The 24,456-nt window shown below is 35.4% G+C and overlaps 3 protein-coding genes across 5 annotated transcripts in view; 2 read left to right on the top strand and 1 right to left on the bottom strand.

The window, feature by feature from the left end:
* Positions 1 to 8,388, top strand: part of LOC121268441 (protein virilizer homolog) — a 29,945-nt gene extending 21,557 nt beyond the window's left edge. For 2 of the 3 annotated variants that reach the window (XM_041172720.1, XM_041172721.1), the window contains 5 exons: positions 3,817 to 4,000; positions 4,104 to 5,495; positions 5,604 to 6,347; positions 6,446 to 6,517; positions 7,954 to 8,388. In XM_041172720.1, the coding sequence (XP_041028654.1) occupies positions 3,817 to 4,000; positions 4,104 to 5,495; positions 5,604 to 6,347; positions 6,446 to 6,517; positions 7,954 to 7,974 (2,413 nt within the window). In that variant the 3' untranslated portion in view covers positions 7,975 to 8,388. The remainder of the gene's footprint in view (positions 1 to 3,816; positions 4,001 to 4,103; positions 5,496 to 5,603; positions 6,348 to 6,445; positions 6,518 to 7,953) is intronic. The other variant, XR_005941160.1, reaches the window with a different exon arrangement.
* Positions 8,389 to 9,607: 1,219 nt separating this feature from the next.
* On the top strand, positions 9,608 to 11,171 carry LOC121268109 (dof zinc finger protein DOF3.5). The gene has a single exon (XM_041172238.1). The coding sequence runs from the start codon at positions 10,108 to 10,110 to the stop codon at positions 10,987 to 10,989; it is 882 nt and encodes a 293-aa protein (XP_041028172.1). The 5' UTR covers positions 9,608 to 10,107; the 3' UTR covers positions 10,990 to 11,171.
* A 4,096-nt stretch (positions 11,172 to 15,267) lies between these two features.
* LOC121266885 (E3 ubiquitin-protein ligase PUB22-like) lies at positions 15,268 to 16,840 on the bottom strand. Its single transcript, XM_041170730.1, has one exon. The coding sequence runs from the start codon at positions 16,677 to 16,679 to the stop codon at positions 15,435 to 15,437; it is 1,245 nt and encodes a 414-aa protein (XP_041026664.1). The 5' UTR covers positions 16,680 to 16,840; the 3' UTR covers positions 15,268 to 15,434.
* Positions 16,841 to 24,456: the final 7,616 nt, after the last annotated feature.

Genomic DNA, 24,456 nt, shown 5'->3' with positions numbered 1-24,456 from the left:
GTCGGTAAAGTAATCCGTGGCATGGCTAGTGACAAGGCCTTAGGCCCTGACGGTTTTACCATGGGTTTCTTCCAAGCTTGTTGGGAAGTGATTAAGGGAGACCTTATGTGGGCCTTCCAAGATTTTCATACAAATGCTAGATTTGAAAAAAATCTTAATGCTACTTTCCTTGCACTCGTTCCCAAAAAGACGGGGTCTGTGGATGTTAGAGACTACCGCCCATTAGCCTTGTGAAGGGGGTTTCTAAGATCTTTTTTAAAGTGTTAGCAAATCGATTGAGTAAGGTGATGGAAAAGTTAATTTCAAAGCCGCAAAACGCATTTGTCGAAGGTAGACAAATCCTAGATTCGGTCTTAATTGCAAATGAAGTTTGGGATGAACGACTCAAATCTTGAGAACCTGGTTTACTTTGCAAATTAGACATGTAGAAAGCCTATGATCATGTCAACTGGAAGTTCCTACTTTATTTACTTGCAAGATGTGGCTTTGGGGAGAAATGACAGAAATGGGTAGAGTTTTGCATCTCTATAGTTCGATTCTCTATCTTGGTGAATGGCTCACCGGTAGGTTTCTTTGACTCCTCCCGTGGTTTGAGACAGAGGGATCCTCTCTCTCCTTTACTTTTTTTTATTCGTCATGGAAGCTCTTAGTAAGATGATTGCGGGTCTTGTGGAAGGTGGTTTTCTCTATGGCTTTCCGGTAGGGAATGGTGATTTTGGTTCCATCGATATTTCTCACTTGCCTTTTGCTGATGATACTTTTATCTTCCGTGGAGCAAATCTCGGGCATATTGTGTTGGGCGACAACTAATTGGTCTGTTTGTGGGGGGGGGGGTGGATTGAGGATTTGTAACTTAATGAAATTCAACCAAGCCCTGTTGGGTAAATGATTGTAGAGGTATTGACACGAAAGGGGGGTTGTAACGACCTGGCCCAATAATTCTTAAGTCGGAATATTGATAATTTTTATCGGGCCTAAATTATATTTAATGGACCATATTGGATAAATCCATAAACGATAAATTATTAAGGTTGATTAGGAGTTCTAATTAGGCTCAATAACTAGGTTAAATTTCATTTATTATTTATTGAACGAGTTAAGATCCTTTAAGAATTTAAATATCGGCCATTAGAAGTTTATTTCAATTTAAAATTATCATTGATTGAAGTCCTCTACACAGTTTCAGTCACTGTCAATCCTACATTGAATGAACTGCTAGCTCATGCTTTTAAATTCAAACTCTCTTCTTAGATGATCACGGCTGAGTGTTTAGCAGATTAGTGTCACTACATGTATTAACCGAGTCCAATTCAAACTTGTCAACATTCTCCCAAATCTCTCTATAAATATATCACTTCCGTGTTATTTGGGAAAAAAATCATAAACCTCCGTAAGTGCAGCGGCCAAGCCCATGAAAGGAAATCAGCCGCATCCCGAAAATATCGGATTAGCGTTACAAGGTAAGCAGCTTGATCATAAATTAGGATTAACATATGTTAGCTAGTTATATATATTATTATTAAAATTAGTTCATTGGAAGCCAGTCTTTATGTACCACGCAGTCATGATATTTGCAAGCACGTCATTCATTATGTTTTATTCTGCATATTATAGTTATGTATGTATTATGCATCTCAAGTTGCATAAGACATGTAAGTTTTCATAAGATCAAGTGTAAGATAAACTCAAAGCAGTTAATCAGATGGCCATTCAGATGTATGGTACCAATGCGATTTCTGGGTGGATGTGCAAGCCACGGAACTAAGACGGGATGTGGAGCTGGTGCACAATCTTGCACACAGGGTTAAGTATGTTGGCCAGCAAGATAAGTATGATAAGTCAGATAAGTAAGATAATTCAAAACAAGCCATGCATGTCATAGCGTATGCACGAACAATCATGGTTTTAAATTCTCAGCATGAAATATTTTATGAAAAACTTTATGTTAAGTATGTTTACATTTTGATGGGTTTCTAATTGAGTCATCGACTCATTTTAGTTTGTTTTTATGTTATTAAACCACCCCAGGTCAGCATATTTATGAAGGAATAGCCGCAGAACAAGACTTAGTCCAGGGAGGCGTGAAGTGGCCTAGATCATGTCAAAGATTTTAAGATATGAATTTTTTATGGCACGAACTTTGAGAAATTTTAATAAATGCTTCTGTACACTCTCATTTACGATTTTAGTATTTTAATACAAAACGACTCTATTTATTATAAGGAATTTTTATACTTGGCACTTCCTTTAGAATAAAAGAAAATATTTTTAAGTCAAGTTTAGTAGTAGAACTCCGGCTTCCTCGAGAAATTCTAAAAATGATTTTATTATTAACAGTTGGGGGGGGGGGGGGGTTATTACAGGGGCCCTATGGAAGTCCTTTATAGATTTACAGTTTGGGGAGGATGGTGCTCGAATGAGGTACATGACACATCAGGTGGGTTTGTGGAAATACATAAGGAGACACTGGGAGATCTTCCGAAGACATGAAGATATTGTTATGGGCGACGACTCGTGTTAGATTTTGGTATGACAAACGGTGGGGTGAACAAAGCCTCCAGAACACATTCCCTGCAATTTTTGAGCTTGCTTGAGAAAAGGATGCAGCGATAGCCGATCTCTTGGTCTTTTCTAGTGGCTCCCCTAAATGGAATGTAGAATTCATTAGGGCAGCCCAAGATTGGGAGTTGGAGACTATCATAGAGTTACGAGGTGTTGTATTCCGTAAGCATGACAGAGGGTATTATAGATAAGATGAGCTAGAGCCCCTCCAAGAAAGGTAAATTCACTGTTAGATTGTTTTACCAAGTTGTAATGAGCCTTGGAATGACCATGTTCCCGTGGAAGAGTATATGGCAGACAAAAGCTCATTCAAAAGTAGTTTTTTTTTTTTTTTTTTTTTTGTATAGACATCATCTTTGGACAAGATTCTCATCACAAATAATTTAAGGAAACGCCGGGCAATGTGTTGGACTGGTGTTGGATTAGTGTTGTATGTGTAAGAAGAATGGTGAATCAGTAGATCATTTGTTTTTATACTGCAAGGTGGCCAGGACCATGTGAGATGATTTTTTAGCAAGAATTGGCTTGTCATGGGTCATGCCTCTTAGACTGGTGGATTTCCTTGCAAGCTGGAGAGGCCTCCGAGGCAACTCACAAGTGGCAATAATCTGGAGAATGGTTTCTATATGTATGTGTTGGTGTATTTGGCAGGAGAGAAATGATAGAAACTTCGAAGATCATGAGAGAACAATGGATGAGCTTAAAGTTTTCTTTTTTAGAACTTTGATCTTATGGGCGAGGGCGATTGTTCGTAATAGGCTGAATGTCCATGATCTTCTACTTTTGATTGTGAACTCTAATTAGGTTATTCTCATGTATACTCCCGATGTACTTGGGCTTTGCCTACTTCTATTAATAAAACTTCTTGATTACCTATCAAAAATAAACTGAAGCAATGGTCATTGGCAATTAGTTGATGGCCCTCTGTTAGTTTATTATGCTAGGAACTTGCTGTTGATTTTAGTTTTAGGCTTTTAGCTTTGCTTGCTGTGTGATTTCTTCGTTTACTAGCTTTTTCAATCCTTTCTGCCGGAATGGCAAAATACTTGCTGATCTGAGTTGACTTGAGGATATATGTCCCTTGTCTTCTGTATGAGCATAGTTATCACGTGTTATCTTTAGTTACTGCCACCAACTCTTCCTATAGTCTCAGATGGAGTATATTTGATTGTACTTATTATTGTCATCTTTCCATAGATTGATTCTCTGAAAATTGATTTGACTGGCTAGACTTACAGTATGCTTGTTGGTTAGTTTGAACTTGGACAGTGTTGTTGCATTGAAATTCCTTTTTGGGCTTCCTGATGATATGCATGGGACTGATGGCTTTTCTGAAGAAAATATTAATTACATCCAAGAAATGATTACTTTATTGAATTCAAAGATCACTGCTGATGACCATGCAGCCACCTCTGACGTGGACACCTCTTTGTATCGGGTATAGTTAAATTTAAAATTTAGCTTTGCTTACGTTCTTTACTTTTCCTCTTGGCTGCTTGTTTACTACCTGACTTCACCAATACCTTTATCATTTTTTGTAGGCCACAGAGTCTGCAAAGACATTGTTGTTAATGTTGCAGAAGCCTACCGGTTCTGTTAAGGTGGATGATATTTTTTCTAGTAAAAATGTTATTTTGTTGCCAAATTATGTTCGGGGTTCATCAAAGATATATCGGATGGCTGATGGCAGTGCTGAAAAGGATGATGATTATCTTTACCTAGGAGACAAGTTCCTGTGGGAATGTCCTGATGATAGATCATCACAGACAGCTTTTCATGGAAAGAGAAAAGTTTCTTCAGTGGACAGTCTAAGTAAACGTGCTAGAGGAGAAAATTCACCAGCTGAGCTTGTGGCCCAAGGTGCATTTCCACGGGGATTGGGACCATCTAATGCCCCTTCTGGTTCTACTCGCAGGGACAACTTCAGGGGGCGGAAGCCAAATACCAGCAGGCCACCATCTATGCATGTGGATGACTATGTTGCAAGAGAAAGAAGTATTGATAATACTAGTAATTCTAATGTAATAGCTGTCCCACGAGTTGGATCTACTGGTGGAAGGCCGCCCTCAATACATGTGGATAAATTTATGGCCTTAGAAAGGGAACGCCAGAATCCAATGGCAACAATTGTTGGGGAGGCAGCAGCACTAGGGAAGAATGTAGGTCCTGAGAATGGCGCAGATTTGGAGAAATTCAAGTCTAAGCAATTGAAAACAGAGCTAGATGATGAACTTCAGGGAATTGATATAGTTTTTGATGGAGAGGAGTCAGAATCTGATGACAAATTGCCCTTTCCTCAGCCAGACGATAATCTACAGCAGCCTGCCCCACTTATAGGGGAGCAAAGTTCTCCCCGCTCTATTGTTGAAGAGACAGAGAGTGATGTCAATGAAAATAGCCAATTTTCTCACCTGAGTACTACAATAGCATCTAATGTTGATGAAAATGCCCAAAGTGAGTTTTCTTCACTTATGTCAGTCTCGCGTCCTGAAATGCGATTGACTCGAGAACCAAGTGTTTCTTCAGATAAGAAGTATTTTGAGCAGTCCGATGAGACAAAAAATGTTTTTCCAGTTAAGATCTCAGGCAGGTTTGATTCTGCAGCAGCAACAGGTAGTTCTGGTTTTCCTGCCTCTGTTTACAGTGGTTCGTCAGCATCATCTTTGCAATTGCCAGTGGAGTCTAGGATGACTCCACAAAAGATTTATGCAAATAACAATCCACAAATTCCTTTTAATGTGCCTGGGGCTATGGGATCTCAAGGACTTTATGACCAGAGATTTCCTCCAAATCAACCTCCTTTACCTCCAATGCCGCCACCTCCAACAATCTTGCCTGTTATATCTCAGACTTCTGATGTACTTCCTATTCAATCATCGCCATTTATTAACCCTGTAATGGATGTACAGCAGTCACTTCCTGGAGCCTTCCAAGTAAGAGAATTTCCGCCCCTCATTCACAAATTTTGCAGCAGCATTGCTGTCTACTGCTTTTTTCTTAATCTGCATTTATGTAATTACATGTCTTTTTCTTCTTTTCAGGTTCAGTCAGATTACCTATCCACCTTTAACAACAGTTCAGCAACATTTGTATCTTCCCTTCCCATGCCAGATTCCAAGTATTCAAGGACGTCCATCCCTTCTCCCAGATCTGCTAGGCCGCCTCCACCACTTCCTCCTACACCACCTCCATATTCATCTAGCCCCTTTAATTTAGGGTCTACTAAAACTTCTACCTCACCATCCTCACTGTACAATCCAACAAGTGTTGGAACATCTTATCTACCACCTCCCTTGATGCCATCCTCAAGTTTCAGTCGACCAGCTTCGATCCCCATCACTCTTTATGGAAGCACAGCAAGTCAGCAGCTCGGTGAGAATCCACCAAGTATCTTGCAGAGTCTCGCCATCCCTCAGCCGTCGATTCCAACATTACATTCCATAGCCCAGTTGCAGCCATTACAACCCCCTCAGCTTCCACGTCCTCCACAGCCACCTCAGCATCCTAGGCCATCGATTCAAGCTTCACAGCAGTTAGAACAAGGAGTGCCTTTGCAAAATCAAATTCACATGCAAGTGCATCCACTGCAGATGCTGAAACATTCACAAATGTCTCCCATCAATTCCTATTATCAATCTCAACAGCAGGAATTTTCACATGCACAACAGCAAGTGGAACTTGTTCAACAGCCAGTTTTACATGAGCAGGGGGATGTTGCAATCCACCAGCTACAAGATCCAGGAATGTCATTACATGAGTACTTCAAATCTCCAGAAGCTATTCAGGTATTTTTATGAATAATCCATGGGAAAGAATTCTACATATGTAGTTATTAGTATTGCTTTTGTTCATTCTAATCATTGTTAATCCCCTTTCATGGCAGTCTTTATTAAGCGATCGGGATAAACTTTGCCAGCTTCTGGAACAGCATCCTAAACTAATGCAGATGCTTCAGGTATATGGTTTTATTTCAATGATTCATGCTTCCCATCTTTTGGCTTTCTTCTACCATGGAAGTGTTCATTTCTCGTCAGCAACAAAAAAGATACAAGTATTAAATGTTAATCATGCTTAGGTGTTTCTCTTTTTACAACCCGTGTACATGGGCTATAACTATTGCTATCAATAAATGTTCTTGCTTACCTATTAAAACAACAAAAAAGATATAAGAATAATATAGTTCCTGTGTTAAACAATAACTTTATTTATACATACTTTAGGTCTGTTCTCCTAGTTATGTATTCTTTGTTTGAGTCATTATCTTTGGTTGATAATTACAAGAGGAAGCCAAGGTTGGAAGTTTTCTGTCACCCAAAAAATTATGAATATTAGTTTCCCTTTTTTCCTAATTTTCTGGTGTCATGCCACAGGACCATTTCCACCGTCATTTCTAGTCTATTGCATTTTTTATTGGAGTATGAATTAGCCTTTTTGTATTTTCTGTCTTATGCCCATTAACATTACATGTTTTGGTTTCTTTGGCAGTATGTTACTGTCATTCTTTTTTTCACCTCATTGGCCTTGAAAAGCCTTGACCCACATCTAGACATCTTTTTCATTTAAAAATCCTCACTTATGGTTTTTCTGATCAAAAAAATAAAATCCTCACTTATGGTGGTAGAAAACCATGGTTACATCAGAACACCTTGGGGGATACAAAAATATTGTCAAAGCCCAAAACCAAGGTGTGCAAAAACCTATATCCTCTTTGATCTATTCCAAAAGCAAAATTTGTTTACAATGCATGTAAGGAATTCTCGTTCTGCTGACTGGAAAGGCTCCTCGTACCTCTCTTGGCAACTCATTCCATTGATTGCAGTCTCGTGATACGTCACTCGCTCCCAACTTAGCCAAGTAATTCGCCACTTGGTTCACTTCTCAAAAGACATGGCTGATGAGGATATCACAAAATGTTCTGACTATAGTGACTTGGTCCCATAGGTCCCGAAGAAACCATGGGATACAACCTTGTCCATTTAGCTAATCTACTACCACCCTGGAATCTAATTCCACCTCTATGGATAACAAGCCCTGCTGCCTGCACAACATTAAACCATCCAAGAGCCCTCTCACCTCTGCCTTTGAGTTTGTCTGTCCCCTCCCTCCATAAAAGTGTGAGAAAGCCATCACAACGTGCCCTTCCCATTCCTCACTATCCCATTCCCTCCACGCATTCCATAGCTTCCAAAGCAATAACCATCAACATATGAGTTTAAATGGCCCATGCCAATGCAGCACCTTTATATTCTTGGAGTCCTCGCATCAATGAATGGAATTTCAAGCTGCTGTAGCCCTAAAATATCTGAGCTATGAAGGGACTTTATTTTCTTTTATGAGTAGTATATAACTGTCATTCTGATGCTTAAATTGGTGGCTTTTGTGGTTCAACAGGAAAGGTTGGGTCAGCTATAGCACACGGTAGAGGAATCAAAAGATGAGGTCTTACCTGTTGTGGGTATACTTCAGACCTGGAAACTACTGGTCCGAGTATGTATGAAGTCATTGCCCCAACAGTCATTGATGTTCTTTCGATCATGTCTAGTCTGCTAAATTTTGTCTCAGTAATGTACCATATACATGTATTCTTTCATCTTAATATTCATTAAATTGCCTCCGAATCATCATATTTTCAATGGGAAAAGCTTTTCATGTATTTTGTCTACAGCTGAAGATATGGCTTTTGACAAGAAAGGTGGAGGTACTAGTTGACAAATTTGTCTACTTGAAACGGGTGTATTTCGTAGATGTTTGTTGTATTGAGATTGTAGAAATTAACATTGCTATCATTAACTCGATGTATATAGAAAACCTCATCACTCTTCGTTCGATGTGATTAACGCAGAAGTCAGTTTATTGACTCATGAGCCTTAGTTCGTGAAGGATCGGGGATAGGTTGCCGAATTTAATTAGAGTGAATGGTTTGGCCACATCCCCGAATTTGTGGACTTGTGTTGGTCTTGTTTTATTGAATTTTACTTTGGCCTCTCTGCAAGAAAACGTAGTGCTCGTGATCGTGTTCTGGGGGAAGTATCAAAATTAAATAAATAAATTCCCCCCTCCCTTCTATATTTCTTAAAAGAGTAAATAATTAATGTCGTCATTATTGCAAATGATAGAGAATATCTTTTGTGCTGTGTAAAAAATAAGAGAGATTTTAAATATAATTGAGAAGTGCGTAAATGTCGTATAATTGATTGTTTTAAAAAAGAGTGGTCGATTATTAAAAAATTAATTTTTTTAATGTGGGTCTTATGTTTTATTTATTTTTTTTAAAATGATTATGTGGTGATTGTATAATTTACAGTTATAAATATTTTTTTTCAAAAAATATATATCGGCTTTCTTCGCGATTGATTGACTTGCTCTCTGTCCTGAAGAACAGATTGAGTTGCTCACCATCTCATATAATCATGGTATTCACATCGTAAAATACAAGTTGCATGATCCAAGAAGCCCATGATCCGAGAGACTGTTCGTTACGAATTTAACAACCGACTAATGAGACATTCCTCCTTGAGGAACTTGTGAACGTGCCTTGCGCGCAATAAAATGTCGGCCATAAATGAAAACAGAGAACACCTTTCTCCTCGGTCCTCCGTCGTATCATGAAATAATCTAACACAAGGAAGATATTGAAGACAGAAGAAAAAATGTATGCAGGAAAATAAAAAATGCAACGACTTGATACCCAGAAGTTGTAAAAATTCATGCTCCATCTAGCATCAGCACATTTAATCCAAATAAAAAAAATACATAGGGTAGTTTTTATAATAAAAGCCTCACATTGATGCGACAGCTTACGATCATGACTAATCAGGAACTCCGATAGCTCATTGGATTTTTCTACGGATAAGTATTAACACACAAAATTGTTTGGAAAAAAGAGATTGATCGATGGAGAAGTGAGCTATTATGTAAAGATAAGTTAGAATTTTAAGGAATTCTACAACATGGAAACTCATTTTCCGTAGGGAGGACGTAAAATAGTAAAATCTCAGGGATTGGAGGGTGGAAATCAAGAACCAATTAAGGGGAACCATATCAAGCGATGGTGCTTAATTTATTCTCAAATGTCTGCCATTGGAAGAAACTTAAAATGAGAGTCTCGAGGCTATTGCTTCCCTTATGACCCTCAATATCCCCGCCATTATCGCTGTGGCAAATCACCGACACCTCTTATCAGCCTACGGCGGGGGCCGTGATATTACACCATCTGTTGTCCTCAACGGCGCCAGAAAATCCCAACTTGTCATGCACTTTCATGTGCATGGGGTGCAAATATACGCATTTCCAAGCCATTCCCCAATACAACCTTGTGTCCTTGATCAACAGACGCAAACCCCTTTCACTCGTGTGCATTGGGCTGCATAAACGTTCCCAATACCCCCATCATATATCTCAGTTGTCACAAGAGCATTCTCTCCAACTGATCTCCCCCCCCCCCCCCCCTCTCTCCTCCCAGTCACAGAGAGAGAGAGAGAGAGAGAGAGAGAGAGAGAGAGAGAGGGCTTTTCATGAAGCATATGCAGTCTGAGGCAGTTGGTCATGATGGAGAGCGGATGGAAACCAAAAGTTGATCATATATCTCCAAATTGTCCACGGTGTGGTTCTTGCAACACAAAATTTTGCTACTACAACAACTACAGCTTGACACAACCAAGGTACTTTTGCAAGGGCTGTAGAAGGTATTGGACTAAAGGTGGATCCCTCAGGAATGTACCCGTCGGTGGCGGCTGCCGGAAAAACAGAAGGGGGAAGTCCTTAAGGTTATCCAGTACTGAAGGTGTCCAGTCAAGAAGTTTGTCTAATGGGAATCTCCCACATGGTCCATTAATGGGGAATTCCTTATTGGTTGAGTCCACTAGCTCGTCACTGATGAACGACGGTTCACATATTGACCTTGCACTTGTTTATGCAAAGTTTTTAAATCAAAAGCCGGATTCCAAGACAGGGTTTGAGTTGCCGGAATTTCCTAGTGATTTCGATTCAAGATTGGAGTCTTTGAGTATATCAAACACTGATATGAGCTCGGGCACTCAATTAGTGGAAGAAAATGGTTTCTTTGAATGCCAGCTTACTCTTTCTCATGAACTTTCTGTGGAAAGTTTTCCAAGTGCCAATAACCAGATGTACTTTTGTGGATCAGCCTCCTCCATTCAGAAGCATGATCAAGCTGATAGAACTGAACAATCTATGATGTATAACACAAGCAGTTATGGGTTGCCACCGTTGCCAGGAGATCAAGACATTATAGCCTCTGATCAAGAAGTAGTGTGGTCGAGTTCTCAAATGATGTTGAATCATAACTTTGAAGCAGCACAACTGCCAGGGCTCGGACCCGAAGCACAAGACCCAAATCCAATGATTTCTAATTGGATCAGCCCGTTCGATTTGTCAAGTGATCATGCAACTTTCTCGAGGATATGAGGAATATGATTTTCATCGTTGTTATCTTATTTTACATTACTCTATAGTTATAATTATGTATAGATATAGGATGGGAAAACTACCGTGCTGAAATAATCCATAAAGGTAAGACAAATCTTATAGCCAGGTTCCTTATCTATTCGCAAAGTGGTAGTACACGAAGTTACATATATATATTTGATTATTTTCTCTCAAAAGTCGAGTACTGGATAATGTATGCCTTTTAATTCCCTTTTCTTTTCATTTTGGAAGTGATTATTACGTGGGTCTAATCGTTAATAACAGTACAAGATATTTGTAATTATGAAGGCATAAACATTAATCTCATTTATTATTTCATCGATCTAATTAATTAGAGATCTTTCCAAGTAATATTGAACAATTAATAGAAAATAATTTGAAAAGTAAGGAATGCATTTAATACCTTTCGGATCAGTAATTTGTTCTCCATTAATCCTCAGTAATTCAATTGATTTAGATTATAAGCTCAAACCTTCAACACCTTAAGTTAGTAGCTTACTTTGAATATATTCTCTCTCTCGAAATTTGATTATACTCTATATTCAGCACTGATGGAAGAGTCTGATCAAATCAGTGATATCTTCATCTTTTTTGCAGGGCAAGAATGTCAAGAATGCAGCAACTTCGACAGTTCTTGGCCGCATATTGCTTGGACTCCCAAAGGTATAATATATAGGTTGTGGGACTGCCATTGTTTTCGCGTCAGAAGGTGGGGCCGGGTAATGAGTTTATCTTCAACATAACACGAGGAACAATTGCAAATGGAAAATACAGGAAGATCCAATTCAACCACAGACGTGCATGCACCGCAATTCTTTCATTTATGCACCCTATCATTCAACTATTTTAGGCGAAATTGATAGAAAGATCAAAAGCACTGAAACCCGTCGGCGGGTGGGTAAACCCTCCTATGTAGAGAATAGTATCATTCAAAAGTTTTAATTTACACCACACACCATCCATATGATATAATTTGATTTATAAGATTTTAATTTTAAAATTTATATTCTAAATCAAATCATGCCACGTAAATAATATGTAATACTAGTGTAAATAACTTTAAATAAATTATTCATAGATTATTAAAGTCGATGCACGCCTATATACATGAGTTTGTGGAATATACGTTCTTCAAAATTGACGGTCGAAGAAGTCATGATCGAACTAGCTAGCATGAATACTACTGACTGCATACCAAAGGGTGCAACTTGCAAGAATCATGCATACAATTAACAGTCGTTGGTCGGAAGGAATTAGTTTCCATATTAATTAATATGCTGGTCAAAATGCACTACTAAATTATTGGCTTATGCAAAAGTACTTGAAAAACCACCTAGCTAGTCTGCATGCCTAGCTAGCTTGGTATTATGTATTGAAAAATTCTATGTTCGGTCACTACTTACGCTTCTATATCTTATATTTTATGCAAAATATTCTTGTACTTTATGAAAAATATTTCACATTTTATGAAAAAATTATAAATATAGAGTATATAATGTTAACAATTACTGATTTGTAGTAAAATTCTGACGTATTTTGTTTATTATATTCTTGTGGACCTGCCTTTTATATATTATATATTATTCATTTCAAAAGCTAGCATTTGAAAACATTATATTAAAAGTAGTAATTAATTAATTGGCTACTCGATCGTTGAACTTTACAGAATGCAGATATGAACCACATGTTTAGGGGATCGGACCACCTGATGAAGACCACGTACGAACACATGTTCAGCCTTGAAAAAGTTTGAGAGCTAGCTAGGTACTGCAAAATAACGTGAGATTCAAATTATTCTTCCGTTTCGGTCTTTAATTAATTACTATTGGTAGGAAAATTCAAAGACATATTAAAATATTGGGTTGATCGGGTTGGCAAAATTGGGTTAAAATTAAAATATACAATGCATGATCCCGTAAAATTAGCACATGATCCAAGAAAACAATTCCCAAATAATCTTTGAATTGACGATATATACCCATCTCGATCGGGTAAAGGGCTCTAAAAGTTTGATCAAATTCAATCTTTGAATCACAAGTAAAACTTGAAAATTAAAGCACATGACCACTAAATTAATCAAAAGGTTTAAATTAAAATATATATATAGTAGAAGTACTTTAATTAATTTCTCTCTATATTAAATGGATATTAGCATAACATTTCAATAGATCATCAATATATATCGCTCATGATCTTATATATATATATATATCATATAATATATTAATTAAATTACCTACCTTATTTGACATCGATTGGTGGCTCCTTTGTCCGGTACAAATTAATTAAAATACCAAACATATATGGCTTAGATTGATTAATTCGAGATGTGGGAGGAGTTATCGTAAGTATATACAACGACTAGATTAATGTCTCGTTTGGTTATACAACCCATCTCAATTCATCTCATTAATTATTATAATTTTTTTAAATTTTTACATCAAATATAATAAATAATTCAAAATTTTCAAATTTCAAAATAAAAATAATATTAAAATATAATATAATAATATTTTATTTAACTTTTAATTTTAATCTCATCTCATTTCATTTATCGTATTTATTAAAGAGTGTTAATTTAACACTATATATATATATATATATATATATATATATATATACATACACGCGCGCGATTAGTCTTCTTATAAACTAAGAATATTCTAGACCTCTACGAATGGCACAACCCTGGGTCCAGTGATTATGCAATAAATACACAACGCGCATTGAACAAGCATATATCATATATGTACGGTACGATCTTATGTAATTAGGTACCATGCCATAATACATGAATTATCTATATATATTATATGATCCTAATTATTAACTTCTTCACGTCTTTCTATGTTTCATAATTACCAATATGTTAGTACTGCATGCATGCCGGGTCAACTTACGCAAATATATATATATATATATATATATATATATATATATATATAAAATACTAACTATGATCATAACGTCCGGCCATGTATGATTTAGCAAGTTGAGCGAATCCCTAGCTAATTGGGATAGATAATAAGTCCTGTATATCTACGTGTAATTAAGAGAGATATTCATAACATGTGAATTAGCCACGTCATTAATAGATAAACTGGGCACGCGCTCGATGATCTGTATCTAATGCTTTTCTTATTTTCAAATTAAAGCAGAGATGATCAATTACGTACGTACGTACGTACTCTAGCTAGCTGCTGCTCTATAATTTCCTTTTAGTTAGAATCGGCGCACGGAAAAGTGAATAGCTCATGAGCTGCGGATTGTTAGCTGGTATACGTAATTAATTAATGCTTCAACATAGATATATCATCACGTAATTCACTCACAAATTAATAAATTCACTCACAAGTGTTAGGCATGCCGCGTGTATCTCTATTATATATAGCCAATTAAGACGTATTCTAATCAAAGTAATAATATATATACGTAGAGTACTTAATCTAAGTAGTATTCTAATCACGAACTTTGATTTGACAATTATATCAAGATAATATATATCAAATTAAGAGTCTTAATTTGATATTATCTCTAGCAAACCCAAATGCATGCGGTTTCTAGCTTATCTATTACGTACAAATTTATAACAAAAATGATCTAGCGCCAGATGGATTAATTATTATAAACAGTTTTGACGATCGAATATCGAACTTGATTGGAGACAAAAATGAACATACATAATTAGGAAACCTGAAAAATTGAATTAAAATGGCTTACCTATATATTCCATGAATAATCATCTAAATACTGGCCAGATAGATCAAGAAGTAATATTAATTACTATTTAAAGCTCTACAATGAAATTGGAGGAAAAAAAAAAAAAAAAAAAAAAACTGATCAAGGACTTATACTACTTGCATATCTTCTTCTTCTTCTTCTTAATACATGAGAGATTGGAGGGAATTCGATCCTTAGTTTTCTTAGTGAGAAACCAAAGTGTTGCCAATTGATTTAAAGGATCTTGGTGCATATCATCTTCTTAATTGTGACTCTAATTAATTGAAACTCATAATTTTGAACACATCCACGGAATTATTTAATAATTAGGAAGCCTCCCGGCCGGCCAATGATCACCGGATTATATATTCATGTCATTAATGAACATTAAAAATTGTAGTAGTTTTTGGCTTTTGTCCATGCATTCCAATTAGTTTCAAACAATTTGCATAAGAATTAAAGCTAGATCACCTTGAAAGAAAACATTATAATTACCAAACCATGCATTCACATATATATGAAAAATGCAACAGCTTAATTAAGCTTCGACGTTGCATTAATGATCTTATGAAGTTTTATCATATTTTTGTGGGCGTAATTCGCCCCCAGCATAGATGTAATCCAATCAATTTTGTACATGAAGACAGAAAAAGTATCTATAAAAAGGGAAAGTCACAATATTTCTAGCTGATCTTGCCCGTACGTCAAGATGGATACGAAGAAAGGAAGTGGTTTGGTATACATGAAGAACTCCTCCACGCCCTAGCATGCAATTTAAGTATCTCTCGAGCTCTTTCTCTAACCTTGTTCCCACAATCCACTTGAAGGATCAAACACAACTTTGCCACAACGCCCAGCTGCAACATTTCCTGAAGAACACCCGGAGCTGCAGAGAACTTTGAAATGGACAAAAGAATTCTCACTGCCCTGTCGCTCGCGACCTGGGAAACCCTGAATATTTTCTTTGACACAATGGAAAGCCCCGCACCGTGCTGCAACAGCTCGGCCCGCCCCTCGGCGCATCCGCACAGCATGTCCAACGCCATTAGAATCATTTCACAAACCCTTCGCTCCGAAGCATCAAGAAGAAGTTCTATCAAAATAGAAACTGCGCCTGCTTCAACTGCTTTAATTCTGTTTCTTCCCCATGGACAAAGCTGGATTAGTAATTTCAATACAGCTTTGGAGGCCTGCTGGGAAATCTGATCGTGCAAGACTTGGACTATTTCGGTGAAGAATCCGGTTGTCAAACTGATTAACTGCATCGGATCAGCCACTTCAAGCATGGATTTCAATAACAAAACCGCATAAGCGCGAGACTCGTCATTCCCACGTTGCATCACTCGTATTAAGGTTTTGACAAATTCACCATTTTTCCCTACAAGACTCTTTAGGCCGGCTTCAGAAACTTGGAGACTGTAAAGCATGCTCAAGGCTTCGCAGCTTGCAGTACTGGTGAAATCAACCCCATCATCCGAAGCTTGGTCTTCTGATGCAAAACAATTGGCGTTACTAACAATTGATGCTAAAAACTCAACGGCACCTGCAGCTTCAATATAACGTTTATTGGTTTCACTCTCGGAGGCGATTGAGCGGAGCTTTTCTAGACATCTGATCTTCAACTGTGGAGATTTAGCTTCTTTGAGGAGCTTTGCAATCTGGTTTTTGTTGATCGGAGGTTTTGGTGTTGGAATCCTTTCGATGCCATGTGAAGCGTTCATGATGCACCATGATTGGATCAATCTCCGGAGAGTGTGGTTTGGAATTAGATCACAATCGGCTGGAAGTATTTGTTTTGTGACTGGGCAGGTATTGTTCTTCTCTGAGAACAACCATTTCTCGATGCTTTCGCGATCATAGGTTATCCCGGTAAGGACCGTAACAGGATCCTTCATGATTTCAAAAGAAATGGGGCAGAGAAATAATCGAGGGACATCAATCTCGTCCATCAAAAACAAACAAAGAAGATGAAAAGTTCAAATAAAACCCAGATATTGCAGGAGTACTGCGGTTGATGAAAAATGGTTAGGAATCAGTACTAAAGGAATTTGATGATCAGTGTTTGACAAAAGGTAGGTTGCAAACTGTTAGGGGCCGGGGAGTTGTGAATTGGTTTGAAGACGTTTGGAAGAGATTGGGGTGGGTTTTATATGCGTGTGGGAGAGTGAGGTGTCCAAAAATATTGCAAAGTCAAAACACGGAAAAAAAAAAAAAAAAAAAAAAAGAGCTTTGAGAGAGAATGAGAGAAAGTCAAAGGGAGAGTTGGCATGGGATAATGCATATAATTTGCATGCGCAATTGATCACCACCCATTCCTGACCTGGTAAAGTCGCCCCTTCTTGAGCCTTTCAATAGCTTGGAAAAGTCATCCGATCCACCCCCCCTATCTCCCTCTCAAACTCGTATTTTCTAATTAATGGCAGGGTCCAGTTGCCGACGAAAGCTAAGGGAACCAACGAATTATACTCCTCAGTTTCCTGAGTTTGGTCAACATATACGTACTTTCCCAATTAAGGTTTTGACGTAGGCACATTGCATGCAATCTAAGTGTCTTTTATTTTATTTCAATTCATTTCATTTAATCATTATAATTTTTTTAAATTTTTACATAAAATATACTAAATAATTTAACTTTTTCAAATCTCAATTCAACTTTTTCAAATCTTAAAATAAAAATAATATTAAAAAAATATATTCTAACAATAATATTTTATTCAAATTTCAACTTTCATCTCAACTCATCTTAAAAAAAAAGATCCTTAGTTGCGCCCACCAAATTAAGGAATTTGAAGGTTTTAGTTTTTATTAATTTACTCTTAGAAATGATGTTTAGAGAAAAAATATCATTTTTGTATATTGCCTTTAAAAAAAGAGATAAATTAATTAAAACTTACATAAAAAAATTATTTTTTTAATGTTAGCCTCCAGTGCTTTTTTTCAAAGAAAGTATGTGGATATTGCATATTCTATAACCGTATATAGCATTATCCATTTACTATTTGGGTCATGAGTATCCTCGAGATTATATATATACCTTCCAGCTCATTAGCTTTTTCCCTACTAATCATGTTTAGGGCGAGAACAATGTACGTGGTGTTTTATGAATAAAAAATTATAACAAAATACATGAGCTTGATCCGGTCTCCGTCTGGATCACCGTCTCCCCTAGGGTTTAGGATCGACGAGACCATCATGTATTACAGTAGTACTTCATGTGTTTATAAAGGATATCGTAAAGTACGTAGCGCTTTTATTCCAATCAAAATACAGCTTGATCAAAGTGATCAGAGTTTTGTACACCTCGCGCGATTGATCCATTCCACTCCCCAAGATCCAAACATGATATATAGGAAATATTCCACAAATGATTTATTAAAACACAAGCAAAGACAAATTAAACAAGAATGTCGTGAATGGCGCCGGTCATGTCGATCATATTACTACCACGTGGAAAGTACGTAGTAGTTGAGGAATAATTCGATCGGTTTTATCCTTGATGTTATCGTTTGTAAGGGAGGTTGACCAACAACTACTGCGCACGCATGGCAATTTGCATATCGGTGAAAACTAAGATCAGGTTCATTAATTATGATTTTTGGAGGAATGATGCAGAAAACGACCTAATGGCTGGAAGAGTATGAATATATATATATATATATATATATATATATATATACACGAAAATAATTTGTAAGGTTTTAGGATGTGCAAGCGAGGTGTATTCTCTTTAAAAAATAATAACAAATTTGATATCAGCGTGAAAAATTTTACTTTTTAATAGTGGGCGGCCACTATAAGAAAAATTTTATTTATAACCCAGCATAGATAATATGACACCTAATAAAAAATTTTTACATGACATATTTTGTTTAGAAGGAAAAATTTTAAAATTTGAATCATACTAATTAAATCTTACTATTTAATTAGTTATGTACGTAGATGGTTGCTCTAATATATACCAGCTTGAGAATAAAATAATTATTTTCAAAAGAAGTATGCGAGACTTGCAAACTCTAATAAGAGTATTGTACTTAATATTAGTCTTGAATATATATACTTAGCTAACATATCCTCACATCTACTGAAAGTACTTATCTAGCCTTGTAAATAGTACTCGGATCCGTGGGCATGAGACTTTCGGATTCATGCATGGTTTCATTAACCACTATTTCATTTCCAGAATTACATGGGCACAAATGATAATGATGATGAGTCATGACCAGTCAATTTTGTGAAAATTAATTATAAAACAAGGAGAATGATCAAATCCTAGTCAAACTACCCAACTTGTGAGTATTTGATTGTATAACGTCATGACTGATCAAAGAGATCATATCCCAACAAATAACCTTGTCATGTATCCCTTGGAAGAAAATAATTAATAAAAATATTTATTATATATTTACTTTGGATGCATGCCTTCTGCAAGTACGTATTATAAATTTATATATAATATGCTATTCCATGATCATGCATGATGTCATTTAGCTGTTTTTCTTCACCAGAAATAACATCATAAAGTACTACTGATCCGGTCCCCATTAGGAACAGCACTATATATTATAGAATCGTTTAACGTTCCTTTTTGGTATATATCTTTCGTTTGGAAGGATATGGTGCAATACCTAAACCATTACTGGATCTGAAGTCATGAACTTACCTAATTAAAATTGCCATATTCATGCATCTAGAAACTTAATTAATTCATAATTAATTAATAATATATATTAAACTTGTTCATCATCAGTTTGATCAGTACCTTTGATCTGTTAAATAACCTAGCTATTACAAAAAGCCTTGATATTGTCGCCCAAGTTTACAAACTTCGATCCAATTACTCTTCCATTTTTTTTTTTTTGAAGTCTATATCAAGTACTTAATTTCCCACCGAATCTGAAACAACAGTAGCACGCAGTTTTGTTATTTTTATTTGGCAGCCAATTAATAAAGATCTAATGAAAACTACGTACGTACAAATTAGAAGTAGTTAATTAATTAGCTCTCAAATCAGCAAATTAGTATTTGCATGTGTACGTGCTATATATGAATATTCTAGGTCACACCAAAGACACAAACAAAACCAACTGATGATGAAAACGTGTTCCAAATCCATATATTTTGTTATATTATGTCAAGCTCAAAGCTGCAGACGAATCAAGAGAGAGGATAGATCAGAGAGCTGAGAAAAGAAAAAAAAAAAAAAAAGAAGAAGAAAAAGAATATTCAGGTAAAAGAAATTTCTGAAGGAGACTAAAAGTGGGGTGGAAAGAAAAAGAAACAAGTTGAAAGATAGATGAAGCATATGCATGCATGCACCCTGTGCATATATAAGACAACATATGATCATGAGTATGGTGGGTACATAAATTCATTTGTATCGGTGTCTGTCGGCGATGAAAGTACGTTCTGGTCACGTGGTAAACCCAAAAGGTCAGTAATCAGATCGATCGGAGAGTTGGACTTGATAAGTAGTGGCAAGCTAGCTAGCCATATTAATGTCAAAGCCGCGCACCAGCTAATTTCCTCGCAGTCCAAGCTACCATGCATGCATTAAGCTAGCAACGCTGACCTGTCTCCTTATTTATATATATATATATATATATATATATATATAGAATAATAACGTGTGATATAAATTTCAAATAGATAAATTTTATATAGGTTATTTATAAAAAGGTAAATCTCATTAAATTTATATATATTTTTATGATAAAATTCACTTCTTTATGAAAAAACGGCTGAAAATTTATCTATTTAAAATTTATATAAATCATTACTTATACATATATAATATGCTATCTGCTTTCACTGCATGCATGCCCCAGAGGTCAGAAGCCGTGTGAGAGCAGCGTAGCCGATTATGATCCCGGATCTGTCAATTAATTTGACGGTTCAGAGAATTTCTACGTTTTTTTTTCCCACTCTCTCCCCCTCTGTCATCAAATTTAGGATTACTTTCTTTTAAAAGATGAGATGGATTAGGATTAAAATTAAAATTAAAAATTAAATAAATTATTATTATAATATTTTTTTAATATTATTTTTATTTTAAAATTTAAAAAAATTAAATTATTTATTTTATTTTGTGTAAAAATTTAAAAAAATTATAATGATTAAATGAGATGATAGATGAGATGAATTGTAAAAACAATCGAGACTTTAATATTAATGTTTCACATCGATTACATTAATATATGATTGTTTTTATGGGTGATTTTCAGAAATTTTTTGTATTAAAAATTGTAAAATTTTAATTTTCTTCTAAAAAAAAGTTCTACTAGTTTCTTTTTTTAATAAATGCAAAGTCAACTATTTTGTTCTTCTAAAAAAAAAGTTCTACGAGTTTTTTTTTTTAAAGTCAACTATTTATTTTTCTTGGCAACAAAGTCAGCCAAATTTTAAATACAAAGTCAACATTTTGCCGGTCATTAGAGGAATTTGTACACGTATATATACGTGTGATTAATAGATACAGTACGTATAATGTGGACCCCGACGACCCAGGCGCTCTAGCTATCTGCTAGCTCTGAGTTTAAGGTGTGTTTTGGTAGTAAGAATATTTGAGATACTCTCACTATTATTATTTATTTTATTATTACTTTTCACTTACTTTTTTACTATTCATTACTTTTCATCTATTTTTTATTACTATTCAATATTTTATTATTACTTTTTCATTACTTTTTCACTACTATTCACAAATATTCTCAATACTTCTCAAGTATTCTCACTACTCAAACCAAGCGAATTGCATCAAATTAAGACAAATCGTGTAAAACCGATGTGCATCCACATAAACCATGCAAGAACGTCCAACTGTATGTGTTAATTAGTAGGGGTGTAAATTTAAACCGGAAAATCGGATCGGACCGGACCGGACCGGTTTTATTGGTTTTGAACCTGTTCAGTCCGAGACCGGTTTTATTGGTTTTGAACCTGTTCAGTCCGAGACCGGTTTTTAGAATGTGAAAACCGGCCGGTTCCGGTTTTAGGATTTTTCAGACTGGACTGGACCGGTTGATAAAAAATATATATAAAAAATAATATTTGTATTATTGTATATATAAGTTTTATATAAAATATTATATATATTAATATATATAAGTTTTAAATATTATGTATAATTATAAATTTTTATGTAAAATTTTTATATATAATATATATATAATTATATCTATTCAAATAATTTCTTATTATAATTTATAAATTATTATATAAAATGTTAATACTAAATTACTAAAAATTTATAACTAATACTAATATATAACCTATAACTATGCCAATAGTATAATATTAATACTATTATATAATCTAATATATTAATAAAAGTATAAAACAGATTTTTTTAAATCAATTTTTTTTTTTAATAAACAAATTTTTATTGATAAATTGTGAAACTTACATTTTAAAAAAATCGAAAAATCGGACCGGACCAAACTGTAAACTAATAAAATCAGAAGTACCGATTTAAGAAGATAACTACACCGCGCGTAATCAATTTTAAAAAATATAAAATCAATACATATCAATTCAATTTTAAATTTTATTTAAAACTGGACAGGACCGGACCGGTTATACCATATTAATTAGGGATAGAATAGCTAGCTGTACCGTTGAGAATTGCGTGTGAATGAATTTGACGTACACATGATCAGTCGGTTCTGGTTGTACGTCCTACGTGTAGATCATTACTTAAATCGGTTCACTAGCTAGCTTGGTTAATCCTATATTTGTTTATTATTATTTATTATTATTATTATTATTATTATAGTAATGTTTATTAGGAATAATAGAATCTCGAATATATAATTAATTAATTTAGTACTTATAAAAGAAAATGGCTCATAGATATTGATTATATTGTCAACTAATAAATATAACTATTTATTAATTCCCATGTGAAATATGAATCATAATTAATTAGTTTGTCAATATGAACAAAAATAATTTTATTTAAAAACAAAAAGAGGGAATAATATTGAGAAAAAATAAAACGAATTTCTATCTCTATTTATGTTTTCAGTGGAAGAGTACAACCCACTTAATGAATTAGAAGCCTCTAATTTATATATTAATGGATCACATATATGCCACATTCAAGTTGTATTTTTTTTTTTCTTTGATCATATAATTAATTGTCGAGCCTTACTTTTTTGGTAGGAAAATTATGCTCGATCGTAACATTTATAACGTCGAACTATCAATTCAATCCATATCATTACGAACGTGTTTTATGAATAGTACAACTATGACTGATGATCATAACCTATGGTGGGTATGGAAATTTATAAAATGATGGCAATCACGACATTAACTCATTTTGACCGTACCTTATATAATCAATATATATATATATATATATAACTCGAAGTTCATCTTAATTTGTCACGTGAATTGATTGGGAAAGCATTACTAATTATAATAATCATACATATATACCAATTTTAGTTAGTGCACATATACTATAATTAAAAGTACTTAGCAAGTGGCAACGGGCCTAATTCATTAGATATTCCACTGCGCGCCTTTAACAAAATCACATACGCACGGCCACCTCGTTTATTTCGGCATGAATTCCACGTGATATATTGAAGTCGTGCTCCACAGTATTGGAAACCTTTACCGCTAATATTATTTAATTGATGAGATGACTCACTAGTCTTCCCTTTTTTTTTTTTTTCATTAGTTCTAATTTAAATATATTAAAAAAAATCCCAAGTTTCTTCAAAGAAATGTATTTGAGTTTTAAGCCCTGAAAAAAAAAGGGCTAGTTTTATGCACGCACAAAACCGGCCCATAATATTGAAGCCTTAAAGTTGGGCCCATGGAAAAGCTGGGTTATTTGAATATCGGCTTAATTCACCCAGCACTGATGATGATTATCGTGAGCGTATGGTTGCCTTTTGTTAATTACATTTTTTTTTTAATTCTCAATTAAATGCATGCCAAATTAAATTCCCTACAGAATTTAAATATATGATCCTGTGAAAAGTCATTATTATGTTTGATTGATCTCCTAGACGAATTTGGTCCATGATCAATTCCTACTAGATGCATGCACTTTCGCTGGTAGTAATTGGATTAATAATTAAGCACGTTGCTTATGTGCACGTACGTACTGTATTCATGAGAATGACAAGTTTGCAAATACACGTACATGAGTTGTTTATGGCTAGCTTGTTCAAGCCATAATAAACAACTGAATATTAGTGGTTTTCTTTTTCTAACCCCTTCATGCCCGCCGGAGTTCTTCCTTATAAATAATTTCTTAGAAAATAATTAAGCAAATGAATAGAATTTTCCTATATACACGTTGTAAGGGGATTTTCCCCCCTTTAGACCTAGCGAGCTTGTGAATAAAAACTAAGGGAATTAAGATCGAAGCCCCAGCCTAGAATGAACGAAGTCTCCAACCCAGCCCATGGGTAGGGTCCTCTGGATGCAATATGCAGGAGGGAGTGTGCTGCAGGGATGAAACTTGTCGATCTGAAGGCTCCTTGAGTAGTGTCCAGCTTTCGAGTGCTCGTTCGCATAGTGGGTGTCATGTGCGGGGAACCCTCAATCTTCTGATAGGAAGAATAGCAACGGATCATCAAGGATGCTATCTGATAGAAGGAAATCAAAAAACCACATCGCATTAATGGCACCACTATCCGGGATACATGCCATATTAATGACGCTGGTGCAGAACCACGCCGCATTAAAGGACTCTGACACATGGAACAA

The sequence above is a fragment of the Juglans microcarpa x Juglans regia genome, chromosome 5S, assembly GCF_004785595.1.
Source record: "Juglans microcarpa x Juglans regia isolate MS1-56 chromosome 5S, Jm3101_v1.0, whole genome shotgun sequence".
Classification (NCBI taxonomy): domain Eukaryota; kingdom Viridiplantae; phylum Streptophyta; class Magnoliopsida; order Fagales; family Juglandaceae; genus Juglans; species Juglans microcarpa x Juglans regia.
Note: the sequence above shows the minus strand (reverse complement) of the source record. Positions and strands in the feature narration are given on the sequence as shown.

Coding starts and splice junctions, on each gene's coding strand:
- LOC121266885 (XM_041170730.1), bottom strand. CDS start 16,679: ATGGACGAGATTGATGTCCCTCGATTATTTCTCTGCCCCATTTCTTTT.
- LOC121268109 (XM_041172238.1), top strand. CDS start 10,108: ATGATGGAGAGCGGATGGAAACCAAAAGTTGATCATATATCTCCAAAT.